Raw genomic sequence first — 19,923 nt, forward strand, 5'->3', positions numbered from 1 at the left:
GCTTTCTTCCTCAAGTTGTGTTATTTTAAGTCTATTTTTAGTTCTTTAATATGTTTCAAGTTAGTTTTTGTAAGTTACTACAAGATACTGTCAAAGCTCTTCTTTCCTGTGTCCATGAACTTCCAGTGTTTCCAGTATCACTGATTGAAGACCATCCTGTTCCACTCTGTGCTTTAGTCCATGTCTGTGTGGTTCTCTTTCTGTATAGTCTTTTCTTTTCTAAGGCCTAATGGTTTATCTTTATCCCAATAACATACTGCCTTGATTACTGTAGCTTCTCAGAATAGTAAGTTTTGAAATAAGGGAAGGACAGAATTTCAAATTAGTTCTTTTTTTTTCCCCTTCGGAATTGTTTTGGCAACTTAGGTCTGCTGCATCCCTGGACTTTAGAATCCACTTTTAGTTTCTTAGAAAGACTGTGGGGGAATTTGGTTAGTATCATACTGAGGACTGACATTATGGCGATGCCGAGTCTCAGCCCAGATCTGGAACAGCTTGATTTTGCTCTTTAACTTCTATGCTTTGTGGTTCTTAGTGTATAGGTCTTACCTAGCTTATGCCAGATGTATTTGGAGTATTCATAATTTTGGATGTTTTCATAAAATGACAGTTTAAAAAATTTCAGTTTCTTATTGTTTATTGTTAGTATATGTAAATGCAATCAAGTATCCTATGAATACACTGCAGTGAAACTCCATATCATGTACAAAGACAAGAATGGGATTCTAGTTAAAATAAATTATACACCATACATATGTAATATGGCAAAATATGTCACATATATCTAAAAAGAATAAGTAAAAAATCAATAATAATAATAAATAATAAACAAATGCAGTCATTTGTGCTGAGAGCCATAGCCGAGTCCGAATGATGCATGGCATTTTTGCCAGTACGGAGTGGTTGAGAGGTGAAGCCAGCAGGCTTGGGCTGATGGGATGATGACGGTTATGTTGAGCTGTGTATGTTAGACCCCTGCTGTCCGCCTAGGCCTGCTGCTTTGGAGTTCTCGCTACTTTGGAGTTCTCGCGGGGATTCCCGGAGAGTTCCCATTGGTTGGGGAAGTGCCTGAGGAGGGATATTTCCAGTTGCTGGTTCCAGGAGGAGCCACGTGGTGTTCGGGATAGTTCCCGGGGGAGCATGTGTGGAGTGTGCTGGTGGAGTTCAGAAATAAAGTTTGTTCCTGCTTCAGTGGCTTGTGATTTGTGCCCAGCCAGACTGAGGCACATTTGTTTTTGTATTTTTAAGTAGATTTCACAATGATTTCTATATAGACAATCATGCTAAGAGTCAGGAGTTTCACTTCTCCCCTCCAGTCTGGATGTCCTTTATTTCCTCTTCTTGCCTATGTCTGGCTAGAAGCTCCAGTACATTACTGAACAGGAGTAGGGAGGGCAATCTGTCCCTCTTTCCCCATCTTAGGAACACAGCATTCTGTCCTTCACTGTTTGGTAAGATACTAGCTGTAGGTTCTTCAATGACACGCTTTATCAAGTTAGGATATTTCTTCTTATTCTTATTTGCTAAGAGTTTTTCATCAGGAGTGGATGTTAGCTTTTGTCAGATGTTTTTCTGCATCTATCAAGATGATCATACATGGTTTTTCGCTCTTAGTTCATTAATATGGTGAATTGCATTGAATGTTAAACCAACATTGTATTCCTGAAATAAATCCTACGTGTCATGATATATTACCCATTCTGTGTACTGGATTATATGTTGTATCTATTAAGAATTTGTGTGTATATATTTAAGAGAAATATTGATCATATTGATCTGCATTTTAGTTTTTTTGTAATGTCTGTCTTGCTTTGGTATCAGGGGATGATGCTCTCATCAATGAGTGGGAGAGGGATGTGTTTTTTAATTCTCTGTAGAGTTTGCATATGATTGGCAGTGTTGCTTCTTACACGTTCAGTGGGTTTTCCTAGTGGAACTCCCAGTGGGTTTTCTTTTTGCTTTGCAGCACTGGGGATGGAACCCAGGGCCTTGCGCATGTGAGGCAAGCGCTCTGCCACTGGGCCACACTGCCAGTCCTCTTTCAAGCAATTTCTTATTCATTTTGTCTAAGTTGTTATATTGTTATAAACCTTTATCTTGATTTATTGTCAAACACTAATTATTGTGGAAAAGGCACTGGTTGATATGCTATATGACAGGATAAAATACTTTTACAAAGCTTACTACACTTCCTCCCGTGGGAAAATCTGTTTATACCAATCAACTTCCCCTCCTTCTCCTCCTCTCAAACATTCCCATACTTCAGTTCAGCATGTAACAAGCCTTTTAAAAGAATAGATTCTCCTCAGAAACAGAGCAGCTGGGTATTTCCTGTTTTATTTCCACTTTGGTTCAAATGCCCATCTGTAGGAAGGGAAGGAGGGGCTACCTGGTGATTGATTGTGTGTCTCAGTGTCTTATTTGGGGATTAAAGTCCTGGGCTGAACTCTGAGACCCAGAGGACCTTATCATGAATAAAATGTGAGCCAGACAGCCAGAAGGAGCAGCGGGAATGAAAGCATTTTAAGCAATTTGTAGAAGTGATGGGGCTGCTGAGCTTCGCTGACGGCTCTTGTCCTGGTTGGCCTCAGTGTCCGGTTCCACTGGGTCAGGATGGCATTTCTGGCCCCCTCCCACTTCCCTGGTCCCATCAGTCGAAACTGGTAGGGACTGCAGGGGCCAAAGAAGACCTCCAGGGCCAGCCGGGGATCCGTCAGGAAGAGCCACGGTATGTCAGGCTTGGCCCCTATGAAGGAGCCCAGCTCATCCATGTAAGTGATGTAATCTGTCTGCAAAGTGTGGCTCTGGCCAAACCTGAGGAGGGAAAAGAACATGCCTGAGTCACAGCTGCCAACAGAAGCATGAATCTTTATTTTTTTTTCTCAGAACAATAACGTTTTGGCCAGCACCTCTAGTTATTCCCCTCAGCCCAATCTTTTCCTACAAATTTGAAGTTAGTTTTTTATTTTTATTTTTGGATAAGTGATTTTTTTCTTTCATTTTTCTCCCTAATCTCTATCTGAGTTTGATATAGTTTTCTTTTATCTCTGACCACATGGCCTGGAACAAACTGACCCCCTGGTTCAAGGTGGATGATTAACTTAATTCACTGTGGTTTGCAGTATTGGAGATTGAATATACGTACCAGGCCAGCGTTCTACCACGGAGCTATGTCCCCAGCCCAACTGAGGTTACTCTTTAACACAATTATTCTTTATACAATTTTGCATAGAATCCGTCCCAATGTTTGATTTTTATATTGGCCTGTGAACAGTTTAATATTGCTGTCATTTATTAATGTACATTGTTTCATACTTTTAATTGGAGTGTGGCCTCATCCTTAAGGAAACTGGAAGAGTAGTTGGTCATTTAAGTAATAAGATTGACATTTAGGCCTTCTTTTCCTTCCTCTTTTTTCGTGTTGGCCTCTAAAGGAAAGGATATCAAGCTGCAGGAATCGTAGCACACTGGATCGCCTGCCTCCGTGACTCCTAGGAGAACCTCATGAGGTCACCTGGGAGGTTGTATTCACTCTGAGGATTCCATTTCTTCTCTAGGCCCTGAGCAGGCACCCACTTTGGGGCATTAGAGGACTAATGTGTCAGAGGCTTGAAAGAGGAAGAAATTTCCCACACAGTTGTATATGTGCCCCTTACCTAATTATCCTTTCAATAGATTTCTGATACATCATTTGAAAAATGTCTTCTGTTACAGAAGTAATGAACATGAAAAGTCCACTTAAGTATCTGACGTCTAGACATTTATAGGACTTTCTACAATTCTCATTGATATTATGCTTGAAAACACATTTGGATGAATCTGAAGCCAAACTCTGTTGGAAGAAAACACTAGGGCAGGGAAGTTCAACCCAAGATTTTACTTGGCTTTCTTATTCCAGCAAACTAGAAGCCACTGCACAATTTCCAACTAGCTAACTTGCTGGCAGACTGGGCTGATGGAGTAGGAGCGTTTGGGGAACGCTGGGGAGTCATTTATCAGCAGCAGCAGCAGCAGCAGCACTATTCTGATTTGAGCTGGATAGTCCTTTGGTTGGTGGATTGTGCCTGACATTATAGGATGGTCAGCAGCATCTCAGACTCTAACTGTAAAGGCCAGTAGTAAGCCCTCCCTGCTTGCAAAGAGAAGATTTTACCAAATGTTCCCTGGAGAGCAAAGTTGTTCCTATCAGAGAATCTTTGTTCCAGAGTTAAAAAGAGGTTTAGCGACTGATTACCCATCTGATACAGATGGGTAATTATTGAAGGTATTCAAAAAACATGAACTCTGACGGGTGACAAATTACAGACCGATGGTGCTTTGCTATGTGCAGAGCCAACTTTGGGACTCTGTCATTAGCAAGGGCCAGCACTCACCACTTTAGTTTCTTCCCCATTTTCTCATCAATGTCATCCATCATTTCATTTGTGGTTGGTAGGGTACATGAGTCTGAAAAAGAAATGAAGAGAAAAGTATTGAAAAGACAAAGAAATCAGAAGTGTGCAATGACACGTGAGGGAATTCATCCAGTACTTATGAAATGTTTGTGTTAAGAAGAGCTGTTTGGGGTGCCTTTAGCAGACTCAGGATTCACAAAGACCCGAGAAGTTATGAACTTTCTCAGGGAATGGCAAAGCAGCCGTGGCGGGAGACAGTGATGGCAGAGATGTTGGAGCTTCAAATCATCCAGTCTCCCATTCCCACAAGGTCATGGAGGGCCTGGTCCTCAACATACCTCAGGGGCACCTCATGCATGTAATAGCTTTGGGTTTCTTCAGATTTCCTGTTTGTATCCTCTTATTAAAAGTTTTCCCAAGGAACAATCTGCTAAACTGCATTCAAAAGCACATCAAGAAAATGATACACCATGATCAAGTGGGTTTCAGTATAAGCAAATCAATCAATGTAATTCACCGTTTATATGGAATTAAGGACAAGAATCATGTGATCATCTCCTTAGATACAGAAAAGGCCTTTGGTTAAATCCAGCACCCATTCATGTTAAAAATGCCGGAGAAGCTAGGGATAGAAGGAACCTCAGCATATAAAGGCCATTTGTGATGAACTCAAAGCCAATGTCATACTGAATGCAGAACAACTGATAACATTTCCTCTAAAATCAGGAATAAGACAAGGCTATCAACTCTCACCACTTCCATTCAATAGCCAGAGAAATCAGGCAAAAGAAGAAAATTAACGGGATACAAAAAGGAAAAAAAGAAGTTAAACTATTTTTGTTTGCTGTTTAACTGAGCTTATTTGTGGAAGACCCCAAAAACTTCACCAGAAGACTTCAAGAGCTGATAAATGAATTCAGCAAAATAATCAGATAAAAGCTCAACACCCATAAATCAAAGGCTTTTCTATACTCCAACAGTGATTCTGCTGAAGAGAGATCAGAAAAACCCATCCCATTCACAATAACCTAAAACAGTACTTGAGAATTAATATCTAACCAAGGAGGTGAAAGATCTCTGTGATGAAACTTATAGAACACAGAAACAAGAAATTGAAGAAGACCTTCGAAGATGGAAAGACCTCCCAAATTCTCTGATGGACACAATTAAATATTGTCAAAATGGCCATACTACCAAAAGCAATATAGAGATTCAGTGCAATCCACATCAAAATACTAATGATATTCTTCACACAACTAGAAAAAGTAGGTCCTTAAATTTCCTTGGAAAAATCAGAGACCAGAATAGCCAAAGCCGGCAAGAAGAATGATCACAAGTCATCATAACACCTGATCTCAAATTATACTACAGAGGTGTAGTGCAAAACCAGCATGGTATTGGCATCAAAATGGCATGAAGACCAAATGGAACAGAATCGAAAGCAGAGAAAAACCGCATGCTTACAGCCATCTGAAAAAGGTGCCCAAAATATTTGTTGGAGAACCTTTTTAACAAGTGGTGCTGGGAAAACTGATCAGCCCTATGTGGAAGAGTGAAATGAGATAGCTCTCTCTCACCCTGCACAGAAGTCAAACCCACGTGGGTCAAAGACTTAGGACTTGGGCCAGAAACCTCGCAACTGCTGTGAGAAAACACAGGGCGCCCATCATATTGGGGTTGGCACCGACTTCCTAAACAAGACCCCTGAAGCTCAGGGAATTAAACCAAGAAAAGAAACAAAGTGCTAAAACCATTCATTCTAAGGCTCATGGTAGCTAAACAAGACAGTGGGAGGAAGTGTGGGCTTCAACGTAAGCCTGCAGCCACGGAGGATGTTTTAAGGGAAAGCAGGTGAATTTTAGGTTTTTGCAAATTTTACTACCTCTATGGAGCCTTCTTCTGACTGATGACTGTAGCTCATTTGTAACACCAGAGGAAAGTCAGTACGACATTTGCAGACAGGAGCACGCCCTGGGCATTGTGAGCACCTTACCTCTGCCTAGTGGCACCCTATAGCCATCATTTACTGTATGCTCCACTAGAAAGTAAAGGGGTCAGAATCTGGGTCTTCTCTCTCTGATGTTGTGTCCTAAGTACAAGATAGAGCCCAACACACAGTAGGTTTTCAATAAATATTTGCAAAATGAATAAAATGACACCTTTTGTTTTGTGCAGATTTCCTAGGTTTATACCTATATCCTGTCTTCCCATGAACCCCAGGCTCTGGGTACTGCTGTGCCTTTCAAGAGACAGGGACAATAGAAGGATTTTACAGAGGAGGACCTATAGAAGAGATTTCACGGCAGCATTCATTTAAATAATCATCCCTCATGGTGCATTTGAAATAGGAATGTATGTATCCACAATATTTATAGAAAGCATAAATGTACAAACAATCTATAATTGCAATAGTTTCTTCATTCCTTATAAGTTTTTATGGACATTGTTAGGCAGGTTGTATTTACATTGACCAAGATTCTTGAATCCTTGAATAAAAGGACATGTTCAATATTAGTGTTAATCCAGTCACTGGAGTAATTAAACCCATATATTTGAGACTTTCTCGGTGTGATTCTCATATTCTTGATCTCCTCACACAAGAATTCTTCCAGCCCCTGGAGATCCTGGGGTCTAGAACCAAGGAAGGGGCGGGGGAGAAGACTGTCACAGAGTCAGAGTGATACTGTGATAGTGACACCAGCTGATGTTCACCAGCTCTCCAGCGGGCCCCATGCCCACCAGGCCCTCCTCGCCTTTGCCATGCACCTGTCATGGCACTGACCCCATGCTGTCCTCTCTTACGTGAACCCTTGCAAAGGCTGCTCAGTTCCCTGTAAGAAGGTCAGGCTGCTTTTTATAGCCTTTCTTGCCTCTGGTGATCGAGCACCTCCCTTCATCCCTTGCTACTCCCCTCCTCTGCGTTATATTCCCTTCCACCAAACGCTTCTGCTCCCTCACACATGCAATGTCATTCTTCACCTTGGTGTCTTTCCTCATGCTGCTCCATGGAGTCACTGGCCAGCTATCCTCCCCAGAAGACCCCACAGCTTCCCCTGTGTGGCATCCCCCCACGTCCCATATGAACTTCTGTGACGTCAAGAAGCACCTGCTTATCTTACCCCGTTGGATTTCTAGCACAGTACTTGGCATACAGGAGGTGCTCCATAAATGCTCATTGACTAAAAGAATGAAATACAGATGGCCCACCTACTTGCAAACACTTTTGCAGCCCAGCGGGCCTGCAGGTCCGCTGTGGGGATGGCAGCCCCCAGGGACTGGACCAGGCCAATCACAGCCAAGGTCGACTTCTCGAGCTGAGGGGGGAAGATGCCTTTGTACAAGGTGACCTCGTTGTTCCTGCTTTTGATGATGGAGTCGTCAAGGAAGGGGTAGGCATAACCATAGCCTGTGGCGAAGATGACGGAGTCGATGGCCTCAAACACCGTCCCATCCTCAAACACGGCAGAGGTCTCTGTGAACTTCTTCACCCCGGGCTTTATGGACACGGTGCCACACAGGATGCGGGACGGGAGCTCATCGTTGAACACGGGCTCTTTCCTCAGGGGACTGCAGAAACGAGAGGCAAACAGCCTTGCTGTGAAACACCTCCTTTCCAAGCAACAGCTGAAGTCATGTTTAAAGCACGTATGTCTGCACTAAGGAAAGGAAACATAAAGAAAGTGTGTGATGGTCCAGTCACTAGCTTTATGATTAGTGGTTGATTAGTGATTTTGTGAATAGTTACCTGTTACTATTTAATAAAGCCACTGTGACATTTTTAAATGAATAAATTCATGTTTATAAGGCATGAAAAATTCCTTATAACCAGTAGAAAAGAGATCTGATATGCATTCATTTGACACATTTTTATTACAAATTTAATGTGTATTAGATATGCTCAATAACTTCAAGACCATTGTCTGTGAGAGCTATGATTCTCAGCTCAAGCTAGCCACCTAGAGAACTATTTTTAAATGTTGGAGAGTGATATTGGCCAAATTCTAGTGTTATATTGTGTGCATGTATGACTATGTCACAATTAATCCCATCAATACGCACAACTATAATGCACCAATAAAAAATGTGGAAAAAATGTTAAAAAATACTTCATTTCCAAGAAATATCTGCAGCTGCTTACAGCACTGTTACCAAATTTGATCTGCTAACCATTAGCATGAAGGTCACAGAAGTCTCTTGGGAAGTTCCTTTCTTACATCTGTGACAATTCTTAAGATGTTGTTGGAGCTTCCTTTTTTGACCCTTGAAACTTGAGCCTTCTCTTATGGGTGTTTTTACGACTTGGCGATTCACTAGATAGAATAAAACCACTTCTAGACATAATAAAGTGCTTAAGAGTGTAGACACCGAAGCCACATGGCCCAAGGGCGTGACAGCTCCAACTCTTTCTGGTTGTTGCTTCTATTTGTTTTCTTCTGTGTACAAAGGGGAGAATCCTAGTATCTTCTTCATAGGGTTCTTGTGAGAACTAAATGAACAATTATCTAGAGAGCACTTTGAACTGCATCCGGCACATCCCTGCACAATTACTGTAAGTGAACATTATTACAATTTTAAGGTCTTGTGTAGGGAAGATTTTAAAGATGTGTGGTAAGTGTTTAATTGCCATGTTTCGTTTTCTTCCATCAGCTCTGGTCACAAAACAAAAAATAACAACTTAGATACTGTGCTTTGGTTGGCAAAATTCTAGGAATGATATTTTTTATGACAACATATTTCATGTTAACTTAAGTTTCCTTCAGGGATTCTGGAATTTCCTCTAAGTATCCCATATACCAAGAAACTGTTTAAATGTTAAAATTTATCTCTATGTATTTCCACAGTTTTCCACCTCTCTAACTCTGTAACCTCTTTTTGCCTTACACAAAAAAAAAGAAAGAAAGAAAAAAGAAAAAAAGAAAGGAGGTCACAGCAAAGCCTGTTTTTGGCTCTGTTCTCCTTCACCTCCAGCCAAGGCGGAGTGATAAGGGTACCCCGAACCTTTTCTGGGAGGGAGCTTTGTTCTCAGAATGAATGGATTTCCAAACTGAGTATTAACTGTCTAAATGGAGAAGCCAAAATATAGTGTGCAGTTACTTTTATAGGACAAAATATATTAACCAGCTCAAGCTTTGGAATGCCTTTTGTGTTAAACGTATCTATTTTAAAGGTGTAAAGTCAACATAAATTTTTCATGAGGGATATATCAGTCAGTGAGACGGGGTAGGATAAATGCTTTGGATCAGGGTTTCATTCCTAAACCTGTTGCTTGATTTACAGTTCCTCCTCATTTTTCCTTAACTGGTGTCTCTACACGCAGTGGAACTTTTGGCCCACATGGCCAGCAGGTGAAAATTCTTAGTGAAGCCTTTAAAAGTCCCCCCCCCCACCCGCCATACTTATCTTTCTAACCAGAACGCCTTCCTCATTAGTGAGTATCGGGCTTTTTCTCCAGAAGAAGTAAATAAATGAACCTTAGTAATTTTACAGGTCACATGGGCCTTATGGACCTTCATTGCTTTACAGGTGCCCTGTCTCCTGACTGCCTCGCAAAACTGTGCAGTTGCCAGGGGTAGAGGAAGCGTCCACCTTTGCTCTGAGATTTCCTACTGGTAGAGACATGTTGATTGACACTATTCTGTTAAATGTGCCTTAGAAGCGCATCAGAATCCTTGAGGCTAAGAGCCAATATTTGTAATGCTCTATGGCTTACAAAATCATTTTTATCTTTCTTATCCTATGGAACATGACAAGAGTCTTGGGAAGCAGATGTTATTGATAACCTCATTCACCCATAAGCATGGACAAGATAGTCTTAAAAAAAGTTTGTTCTGCCCTCCACGCCCCATGCTATGGCTTGTAGCTACTCTGAATCCTGCTCTTCAGGATGACTTAGCTGCCTGGTCCACGCCCATTCGGATTCATCTGCATACATTTCTCCCAACTGGTCTCAACAAGGTTTCTAACCCATACATGATCATCCAGTCTTTTGTGTCATCTGTCAGTTTTTAATTTAATCCCACCCGACTCAATGAGACAATGACAGTGGGGTCGAGAGAGAAAGAATTCGGTTAACTAGTGCCCTGCTTTTTGAAAGATAAAATATATACTATTTGTAGTACCGATTTAAAGGCACCAGGCCATAGTTCTCATGCTTAAACCACGTGTTCATCTTCTTGATGTATAACCAGTCAGAGACAAATGATGGAAGGATATTCCAGAGAAAGGAGGCAAAGCGGGTAACATACACCATGTCCCAAGGGTAGCCGTCATCCCAAACCCGGCTCATGACCCAGGAACCACTTCTGGTGCTGATAATGACCTGGAAGGGAAAGGCAACACAGATTTCAGTATCACTTTGTAAGAAATAAGCAAATATGACTCAATTTCTCTGGACACTTCTACATATGTCCCTCAATATTTAGATAGGAACACCTTCTGCTATGGTTTAGAAATTAGGTCTCTCCCCAAAGCTCATGTGGGAGACAATGCAAGAAATTTCAGAGGTGAAATGTTCAGGTTATGAGAGCCTTAACCTAATCAGTGCATAAATCCACGGGTAGGGATTAACTGGATGGTAACTCAGCAGGTAGGATGTGGCTGGTGGAGGGGGGTCATGGAGGCGTGCCCTTGGGGTTGATATTTCGCTTGTGGTGAGGGGAGCTCTCTCTCTGCTTCCTGGTTGTCATATCCTGAGCTGCACTCCTCCGCCACACCGTCCACCATGGTGTTGTACCTCACCTCAGGCCAAGAGCGCCAGAATTGGCTCCTTATGGACTGAGACCTCTAAAACCATGAGCACCAAATAAACTTGTCCTCCTCTAAAATTGTTCTGGTCAGGTCTTCTGGTCACAGAAGAAAACCACAAACAACAAACAAACAAAAATATCCAAACCAAACCAAACCAAAATAAAACTGACTAAAACCTTTCAAAGGCGAGGGTCTGGATGAAAAAGTCCATAATTGAGAGTAGGTGGAGGCAGGATCCCTTCTCCCTACCCAGAGGGCTGGGGACAGTGTTGACAGGAGGAGAACCTGCCTCTTGGAAGAGGAAGTCTTCAGCTATGGCACGTTTACTCCTACCTACGCAGAGACCAAGACGGGGGTCTGGGAGCCCCAGGAGGGTGGGTGGTAGAAGGGAAAGCTGCAGCTGAATATCTACATGAAACGAGGCCACGGAGACACCATGGAGTAATCTGTTCTCTGTGCCCAGTGTCCTTCCCTTGTGTCCTTCCCCAGTCCCCCCCTTGCACCTCCCCCAGGAGTCCTGGGCTTTCTAACAAAGCCGAGTCTGGCCTCTGGTCTGTTCTAGCCTCCCTGTGACAACTTCAGGGGATTTTTAGCTTTAAAACACTTTAGATTTTATTTACATCCATTTAAGAGTTTATTTATTGAATACTTGTCTCCTTAAAAATACACTGGGTTTCTTCAGGGCCAGTCAAGTGTGGGTCAGCTGGTCCCGTCCAGCTCGGCCTGGGGGTAGGTGCCTTTCATGGTGCGGCTGTGGCCACACTCGGCCCACTGGGAGACTCAGTGTGATGATGCTTTTCCTGATGGTCCACGTGTGTCTTGTGCCCTGTCCACCCCTCTCCTGGCCTTGAAGTCAGGAACTGCTCTAACTACGCCTGTCTTTTTAGCATAACGGAGTTCGGACCCATAATAAGGACCCAATATTTACTGAACACTGGCTGTCGCGAAGGAATAAGCGGTCGCCAAAACCAAACCGTGTGCCTGTTCCAGAACTTCAGAACAGAGGCAGTACCTTTCTTGTGGTAGGTGCTGGGAAGTAGTGTGACAAATACAGATAGGGCCTGATTAGGAACCGATTGACGGGGAGGCTATCAGAACCTAAAATTAACACAGAAACCTACATAGACACACTTACTCATGTAATTATGCCTGGACACTCACCTCAGGTCTCAACAGAAGGAACTTTCTTCCCGGCCTGGGCCACATTACCTTTGCACGTGCAGATGTGTCAGGGCCTCCTTGACTTCAAGGGCACATCAGCAGGTGGTATGACATGGCGGACACCATCGCCAGGGCCCAGGCTGTTGATTTAGTGTGTGTTCTTCCCCAAACCCATTAGGTCACGTACCTGTGCAGCCAGACGACTGAGCTCAACAGCAATGTCGGATCCCGAGTTCCCCAGGCCGATCACAAGGACCCTCTTCCCCTTGAAGGCTTCTGGGCTCTTGTAATCACGGCTGTGGAGGTAGTTGCCTTGTAACTGCTCCAGGCCTAGGTGCAACGGGGAGGGGTCTGAGTGATTTTTGGAAATTGTGAAGACTCCGTTTTTCACTATTTTTTTAAAAGCCTATTATCAGCCTTAGTTTTAAAAATTCCCTAACTGACGTGCCTTCCCCATTGAGTTCTTGACACTAAGCCCACAAATAATCACCTCTGGTGTCTTAACATCTCAAGGTGTTAGAATTTCTGTTTTGGACAATCGTATAATAGTAGTTAATGCGTATGCAGTGCTTACTGTGGGCTGGATCCTCTGCTAAGTGCTTGTCATGTTTTTAACAATCGACTCTGGATAACAGCCCTGAATGGTCAGCACTGATATCTCTATGTTAAGAGGTGAAGAAACTGCGGACAAAGAGCTTCAGTGGTCAGGCGCTGGAGGAATAGGGAGTGAAGCCCAGGAGTTCTGACCTCACACAACTCACTGCTGCATCTACTGCCCACTCACATCCACAGTTGGGTCTTCCATTTTTCATGAACTTTCACACTTTTTTGTCCTGTGGACCTCATGCCTGGAAATGGGACTCTATCTTTGAGGGCACTGTGTTCCTTTTGCAGAGAAGGAAAGAAGAGTAGTAGAGGGGGCAGAGAGGCTGTGACATTTGCCAGTTTGGGACAGCCCAGGAGTGTGCCTCCATACACACCCCACAAGCACATACTCACTCCCAAACCACTGGGATTACAAAAATCAATCTGCAGATTATGGAGGAAGATGAATTTAGAGTCTTAGGGTTTTCCTACAAATAAGAAAATGTGCCTTTCTTTAAATTATTTGCTAGCTGGACTCTACTTTTTTGAATGCGCTCCACTCCGAGACCCCCTGTGTCATCAGAACTTCTATTGAGTGGTCACTGTCTGTGAAATAAGAGCTCGTGTCTGTCTGACCTCTGACTTGAACATCTTTGACTCTCCTAACCCAGGGGTTTGTGTTTAGCCTATCATCACACTGAAATGGTTTTCCTTCTGAAATCTCTGGTAACCTAAGAACAATTAGGTCCCATCTATTGAAAGATCTGTTGTCAACCCTGATGTTTGCATATGAGCCTCAGATTATTATGTATTTTTTCATACTTACCAGGAAAAGAATCCGTTGGCAGATTGGGGTACACGTGATGTCCTGAGCAAATCATCACAGCGTCAAAAACAGTAGATTCCTGCTTCCCGTCCTTCTCAGTAAGCACCGTCCATTGGCCAGTGACTAGGAAGCCAGGACATTTCTTGACACTGGTAACCAGAGTCTTAAAGAAAACCAGAAACGTTCCTTTTATTTATAATTTTCATGGTTTTTTTTTCTTTCTTTCTTGCAGTATTTTCTGTGGAAGAAATCATTGTTGTGAGCTTTCCTGGCCATTGGGAAATGTATGCAAAACTTAAAATAGGAGTCAAGGCAAATCTTCAGTGAGTCTTCAAATTGCATAAGGAACATCACCTCTGGCATTTTTGTCTTTCTGACACCTCAGTAGTTGATTGGGGGTAAATGACATCGAGCCTTTTGGGACTGGTGCCTTGGAACAATCCAGGCGATGCTCTTGCCACCCCTTGACGTTTTCTAAGGTGTTTTGGAAGCTCTAGGAGACTAGTGGGGGATGAGCCTGGGAGCAAAAACCCCAGTGAGTGTTTTATGGTCTGAACCAACAGCTGGTTGGAGAGGTGGGGAGCACTCAGCTCTGCTTTCCACGGCAGATGCCCCCTTCTCCAGCCTGTACCCCACGTAAACAGCAGCCGTGTGAGTCCCAAGGACTCACCTCAAACCGTATGTATCCTAGGAGGCTCTTGGCTTGAGCGAAGGCCCGGAGGTACTCCTGGAGCTTGCTGTGGTGCATGTAGTTGGGGTAGTCGTCGGGGTACGGGAAGTCTGGGAAGCACATCATCTCTTTGGAAGAGTTGGTGAAGACGGACCGGTAAATGCTGGCTCTGCCTTCCTCTGCGTGCTCCTAGGAACAGCAACCAGGCTTTAAGAGGTGGCCAAGGAGGGTGTTCCCCCTGAGAATATTCCACTCTTATTTGACTACAGCCTTTTGAATATATATATATAGAAAAGCAAAAGTCAAAAGTTCTCTGTGAGACGTGGGCTGGAAGCCTGCACACAGAGCCTGGCACAGAACCCGGCCGTCTTCCACGTTGACCTTCCCATCCCGATTGCCCCAAGGTCAGCCCTGCTCTTGGAGTCCCTTAGTCTCTTCCTCTTCTGATCTTGCACCACCGTGTTCTGGTCTCAGGCTCATGTTAAGGAACAACATCAAAACCATCCAAAGGAGGCTGTAGCTCTTGGCCTGTTTGGTTGCTGCACGGACATCCAGCGGGCACTTCCCTGGCCCCAGAACCCAGACTGAGGTGGCTCGTCAGCCCTGATGTGATGGGTCCCCGGGAGGACCGGTGCCTCAGAACAGGTTCCTGGTCCCACCACCCGAGTTTCAGATCTCGTGCGCCTGAGGCAGGGCCTGGGGGGAGCGCGTCTAAGGTTCCAGGAGCAGCTCCTGTTGCTGGCCCAGGAAGCGCCGTCTGAGAACCCTACAGTCAGTGGACTCTGTCCTGGAAGACGTCTTGAACTCACCAGTTGTTGGTATTCCCTCTTCCCCAAAGAAGCACAGGGAGCCAGAGGCCTTACAACTCAGGTTAAATCTTGGTACTCCATTTTAAAGCCATTGTGTCATTGAAACGTGGCTTCATGTTGAGAGACGGTCTAAAGCTCAACTGGAAATAAACATTTCCTCTCTGTGGCAAGGACAGGGTAGAAGTGTACGCGGTGTGCTGCCCCGAGAACCCATTAGGAGGCTGGCAGCCTCCAAGGCTCGCGGAACTCTTGTGCAATGGGGGGGGGGGGGACTGCCCCCTGGGGTCTGTCTTCGTCCACCCCAGCTAACTAACCCCTGGGCGAGGAGACACACTGCTGGAAAGGGGAGAGGCGGGTGTCTCTGGGGGCCGGGGGCTGCCCGTGTCTCTTCTCAAGTTGAAAACACAAGCTTCCTCCACTGTGGTTGCTGAGTGTCTCAGACCGTCTACCTCGGGATTGTCACCTTTTTAGTCTCACTTTGGAATTTTGTAGAGTTGGGAAAAAGGCACAAAGACTGCTGGCCCAGGGCTCGGGTCTGAGTGCATCCTGTTTGCTCTCAGATAGTGTCTTCCACCCTTGGCTGGGAGAAGAGGGGGGACGAGGCTCCTCAGATGCCCCTGGACAGGCGGGAGGGCGGAGCCCTGGGCTGGGGATGGGGACTCCAGGACTCTGCTCTGGGAAACAGAGGTGAAAAGTCTGGGATTATTTTCATCTTGAATGACTCTCTGTTCCTATCCCTTGACCCCAGCCAATCTCAACACAGAGAGAAAAAAAAAAAAAAAAAACATTTGGAATTTACCCTCAAAGACTGTTCTTGAAACAGAGGAAAAGAAAACATGTTATATAACCACAATGCTCCAGGGCCCGCGGCTCGTTATTTCAACACGTGGAGAGGCCTGAGCCAGTGGGCAGGCACAGGCTGCCTCTGCCTCTTCTTGGACGCCTTGTCCTGGACCAGAGGTCCACGCCGCTGCTGGGACCTTATCACTGCCAGCCTCGGAATCTGTGTTCTTCCCTCCTCATCCTAGGACAGAAGTACTCAGGACAAGGTCAGGGGCTGACTCTCCAGCACTCTGGCCTGCTTTCCCCCATACTGTATCTCTGTCCACCTGTCCTGCCTCCTTGTGCTTGCTTCCCTCCCCTCTCACCAGTACTGAGTCTCCTCCACCTCCACCTGCTGCCTTTACGCTGTACCCAAGTCTTCATTCTGCTATTTTAACCCTGGTTTTCTCTCTGCTTTTATGATACAGGCTCCCTGGTGCAGCAATAGCCTGACAACACCCTGCACGTAGTGTACTTAGCACACATTGGTTGAGTGGATAAATTAATTAGTGGGAAAAAATGTCCACATAGTCCAGTTCTATTGTTTTTCTTTTTGCGATCAAAATGACACTAATCCATTGCACATTGAACAATGTCTTATTGCAGTAACGATAAAACCTTTTGAGGCCCTGAGGCCCTATATGCGGTGTCTGAAACTTAAAACTTTCTCACATTCAGGTTGTTAATGTTTAAACCCCACGTGGTTTCCATTTCTCAGAAAAGCACCTAGTGAAAAGTTCTGAGTTATCAGGTTTCTGTCTTTCCTCACACCTTGTGTGAGGTTTGCAGGATAAAAGCTTATATAACACATTTTAAAAAAATCCCTGTTGAATCAGATGTTGTGCCAACACAACTTTCCTCAGAAAAGAAAGAAGGGGTGGGGTGCGTTGAGGAGGCTAAAGTTTCAGGTATTTGGATGCGTTCACATCCCCACTGGGCCTCTGAGTAGGATTTTGCATTTACAGTGGGTCACACGAGTCTGATTCTGCATCTTACTGATGTCACTTACTGCTCCCATAAACTTCCTGATCTGGTGGCAGCAGTAACATGTGGGTTCTTCCCTGGGTGCAGGAGTTTACGCCTTCTCTGTGCCTTTCAGGGACTGTTGATGCCCTGGGGGACTGGGGCTGGCTCACCTGATGACTGTCACCTCTGGAATCCCATCTCACAGTGGTCCCTTACTTCCTGTGCCTGAGGACATCCTTCAAGGCTCAGGAATTGTCTTTGGACCCACTAGGATTTCCCCAGTCCACTTCTAAAATGTCAAGGCCTTTGCCTGTTGACAGTCACCCGGGTTATCTTGTTGTTATAAAGTTCAATCATCTTTTATTGGAAATTCTTAGGGCCAAATCTATTTTGAAATGTGTACATTTTGGGGTTTTGCCCCCTAACACTCCTGGTGAGATCCTGGGTTTCAACCTGTAATTTAATGTATTAAAATGTCTGCCATGTCACACAAAGTGAGCCTTAAGTCTCACGGCAATTCAACTTGTGTATTTGGACCTAATGACTTTATATATATATATATATATATATATATATATATATATATATATATATATATATATATTAGTTGTAGTTGGACACAATACCTTTATTTTATTTACTTATTTTTATGTGGTGCTGAGGATCGAACCCAGGGCCTGGAACGTGCTAGGTGAGCGCTCTATCCCTGAACCACAACCCCAGCCCTGGACCTAACGACTTTCAATAAATGTTTTGCCAGTTAAATGAGTTTTGCCCATTGGCTTCCAAAGAACTGTGGCCTTATATTATGGCTTGCTTCCTCCAGTGGATGGGGCATTTTTAGTAGAGGGGTCATGCCACATATTTACATCTCATTCCTGGGGCAAACCCTGCCAGAAGAGAGCCTCCTTCAGCATTTAGACGTTATTGAAGAGATGGTAGAGAGCCACTTCATGATTTAGTTTAAGAAAATTAAGCAAATACAAATGTGAGAGAATGGGATTTTTGAAAAAAAAAATTAAACTCTGGATTATTCTGTAATGGAAAACAAAATTAGGGACCTTGTGTAATACTTTTGATTTAATAGGAACAAAGATGTAAAGCAACAATAAATAAATAAATAAAGACAAAAGCCACACACCTTTTGAGATGAATACAGACGTGTTTTGAATTAGCACTGATCAGTTCTATCCAAGGAGTCCATTGATGCAGGTTGGACAGTAACTAGCAATGGAAGATGGTTATAGGACAAAGGATGTGGGTTTAATGTCTTCAAGCCAAACACAAACAAACCATTCACATCCAGTCACAGTCACAATGTGAGAGTCAGGACACAAAGGCTAGAAGCCTCTCCAAACCTGGCTTTTGAAATCCATGTCATTTCTATAAATGATCAAATAGCAAAGACCACCATTTTTCTCTCTGGGTTTGGAATCAATAGATAACCGATAGCCACTTACATAATCAGCATTTATAATCACTTGTATCTCACCATAGATGTACATTAATCATAGACTCATATTCTGTTAGAAATGGGAAGCTCATTAGAGGGAACCTATCTTCCAGCTTCTTTTTTAAACAAATGAGTATTCAAGGTCCAGAAAGGAAAACAACTTGCCTAGGAAAACTGAAGAGCTGAGACTAGAACTCAGGCCTTCTGGTCTTAGTTCAGATTTGTTTATCTTTTTTTTTTTTTTTTCACCTGATTCTTAACCTTTAAGATAAGTGATTGACAGAAGCCTTTCAGCGCCCTGGGAAGGAGGTAGCGTGTTTTTATCTCACTGCTGACACCAGCACCCTCTGTATCCTGGAGGGCCAGACCCCACTATGGCGGGTGATGCCTGCTGAGTGGAGAAGTCAAAAGTCCTGCTGCTTTGAAGCAGTTTTGAGTGGTCAGATGTTAGTGTGACAGGAGAGGTAAGATTTTACTTTCCAGATCGGGCGCTTCTGTGGTCTGCTGTCTGGCTCTGAATTAGAACGAATCAGATTTGTTCTGCACTGGGAACCCGTCCCCTTCCTCTGGTGTCCCAGAGATGTACCACTCACCGAGAACTTCCACAGCCCTCCAATGTCATCGCTCCTCTCAAAGCAGGTGGGCTCCAGCCCCTCCTCCAGGCAGCACCGAATGGCGGCCAAGCCACTGACGCCAGCTCCAACGATGGCCACCCTCTTGGCCATGGTCGCCCGTAGCAGAGTCTGGGAAGGACTTCTTCAGAAGAGTGTTGGGTGACAGGGTTTCTCAGTGAAAAGGTTTGCGTGTCAGGATCCGCACCTTAGCACAAGAAGGCATAGAGGCACGTTTACAGTCGATGCTCATTATTTGCCCCATTTTACTATAATAAGATACGAAATTTGGCATCTCCTGATTATTCAGTATGCCAAAAATATAGCCGTCCGTGAATGTCACGCAGGAAGATCACCAATCCTGTGCTCTCAATTGCAAAGGAAGCTTTGATACCTTGAATTCAAAATTACTTCTTCAAGGTTTAGAGCTAACAAATGAAGGGGTCAGAACTAGGTGTGAACCTGCACAAAATCCTCTATGCCGGATCCCCTCCCACGCACAGTGAGTGCCTGACTGAAAGGGGCCTCACCTCCTGATCAGCCTCCTTCCCTCCCGGAGGACCAGCGGTTGTCTAGACGTGGAAGGGATGGCTTTCAACAATGTCTTTTGATGGAAAAACTGAGAAAAGGGGGAGGAGTTATTGCTCTTAAAGTAAAAATCCCTCTTTCTTTGTATCCTTCATGGTGTGGAGTCCTGGTGAAATCTGGTGGGGAAGGACTGAGAATGGCAGGAATGAGAGGAGAACGGGGAGGGGAGGGGAGCAAAGGAAGAAAAGGCTGGGGGAGGGCTGAGCGAGGCCCCTAGTCCTGGTTCCAAAGGGCCAAACAGTGACCAATGTGCTCCCCAGAGCTGTAAGGTAAATCCCTAGGAGATTAAGG

The 19,923-nt window shown here is 44.3% G+C and overlaps 1 protein-coding gene across 1 annotated transcript; it reads right to left on the reverse strand.

The window, feature by feature from the left end:
- Positions 1–2,468: 2,468 nt before the first annotated feature.
- LOC113194233 (putative dimethylaniline monooxygenase [N-oxide-forming] 6) lies at positions 2,469–19,158 on the reverse strand. Its single transcript, XM_077802960.1, has 8 exons — positions 19,027–19,158; positions 14,384–14,572; positions 13,714–13,876; positions 12,490–12,632; positions 10,514–10,713; positions 7,606–7,961; positions 4,374–4,446; positions 2,469–2,814 (listed from the first exon to the last, which is right to left on the reverse strand). The coding sequence occupies exons 1-8, from the start codon at positions 19,156–19,158 to the stop codon at positions 2,469–2,471; spliced, it is 1,602 nt and encodes a 533-aa protein (XP_077659086.1).
- Between the last annotated feature and the right edge of the window lie 765 nt (positions 19,159–19,923).

This window comes from Urocitellus parryii, chromosome 9 (assembly GCF_045843805.1).
Source record: "Urocitellus parryii isolate mUroPar1 chromosome 9, mUroPar1.hap1, whole genome shotgun sequence".
In the NCBI taxonomy this organism is placed as follows: domain Eukaryota; kingdom Metazoa; phylum Chordata; class Mammalia; order Rodentia; family Sciuridae; genus Urocitellus; species Urocitellus parryii.

Excerpts from the sequence above, each read along its gene's own strand:
- LOC113194233 (XM_077802960.1), bottom strand. The coding sequence starts at position 19,158 with ATGGCCAAGAGGGTGGCCATCGTTGGAGCTGGCGTCAGTGGCTTGGCC. Across the intron at positions 14,573-19,026 it reads GAGGGCTGTGGAAGTTCTCG|GAGCACGCAGAGGAAGGCAG; the intron begins GTGAGTGGTACA and ends TGCTGTTCCTAG. Across the intron at positions 2,815-4,373 it reads ATGGGGAAGAAACTAAAGTG|GTTTGGCCAGAGCCACACTT; the intron begins GTGAGTGCTGGC and ends TTCCCTCCTCAG.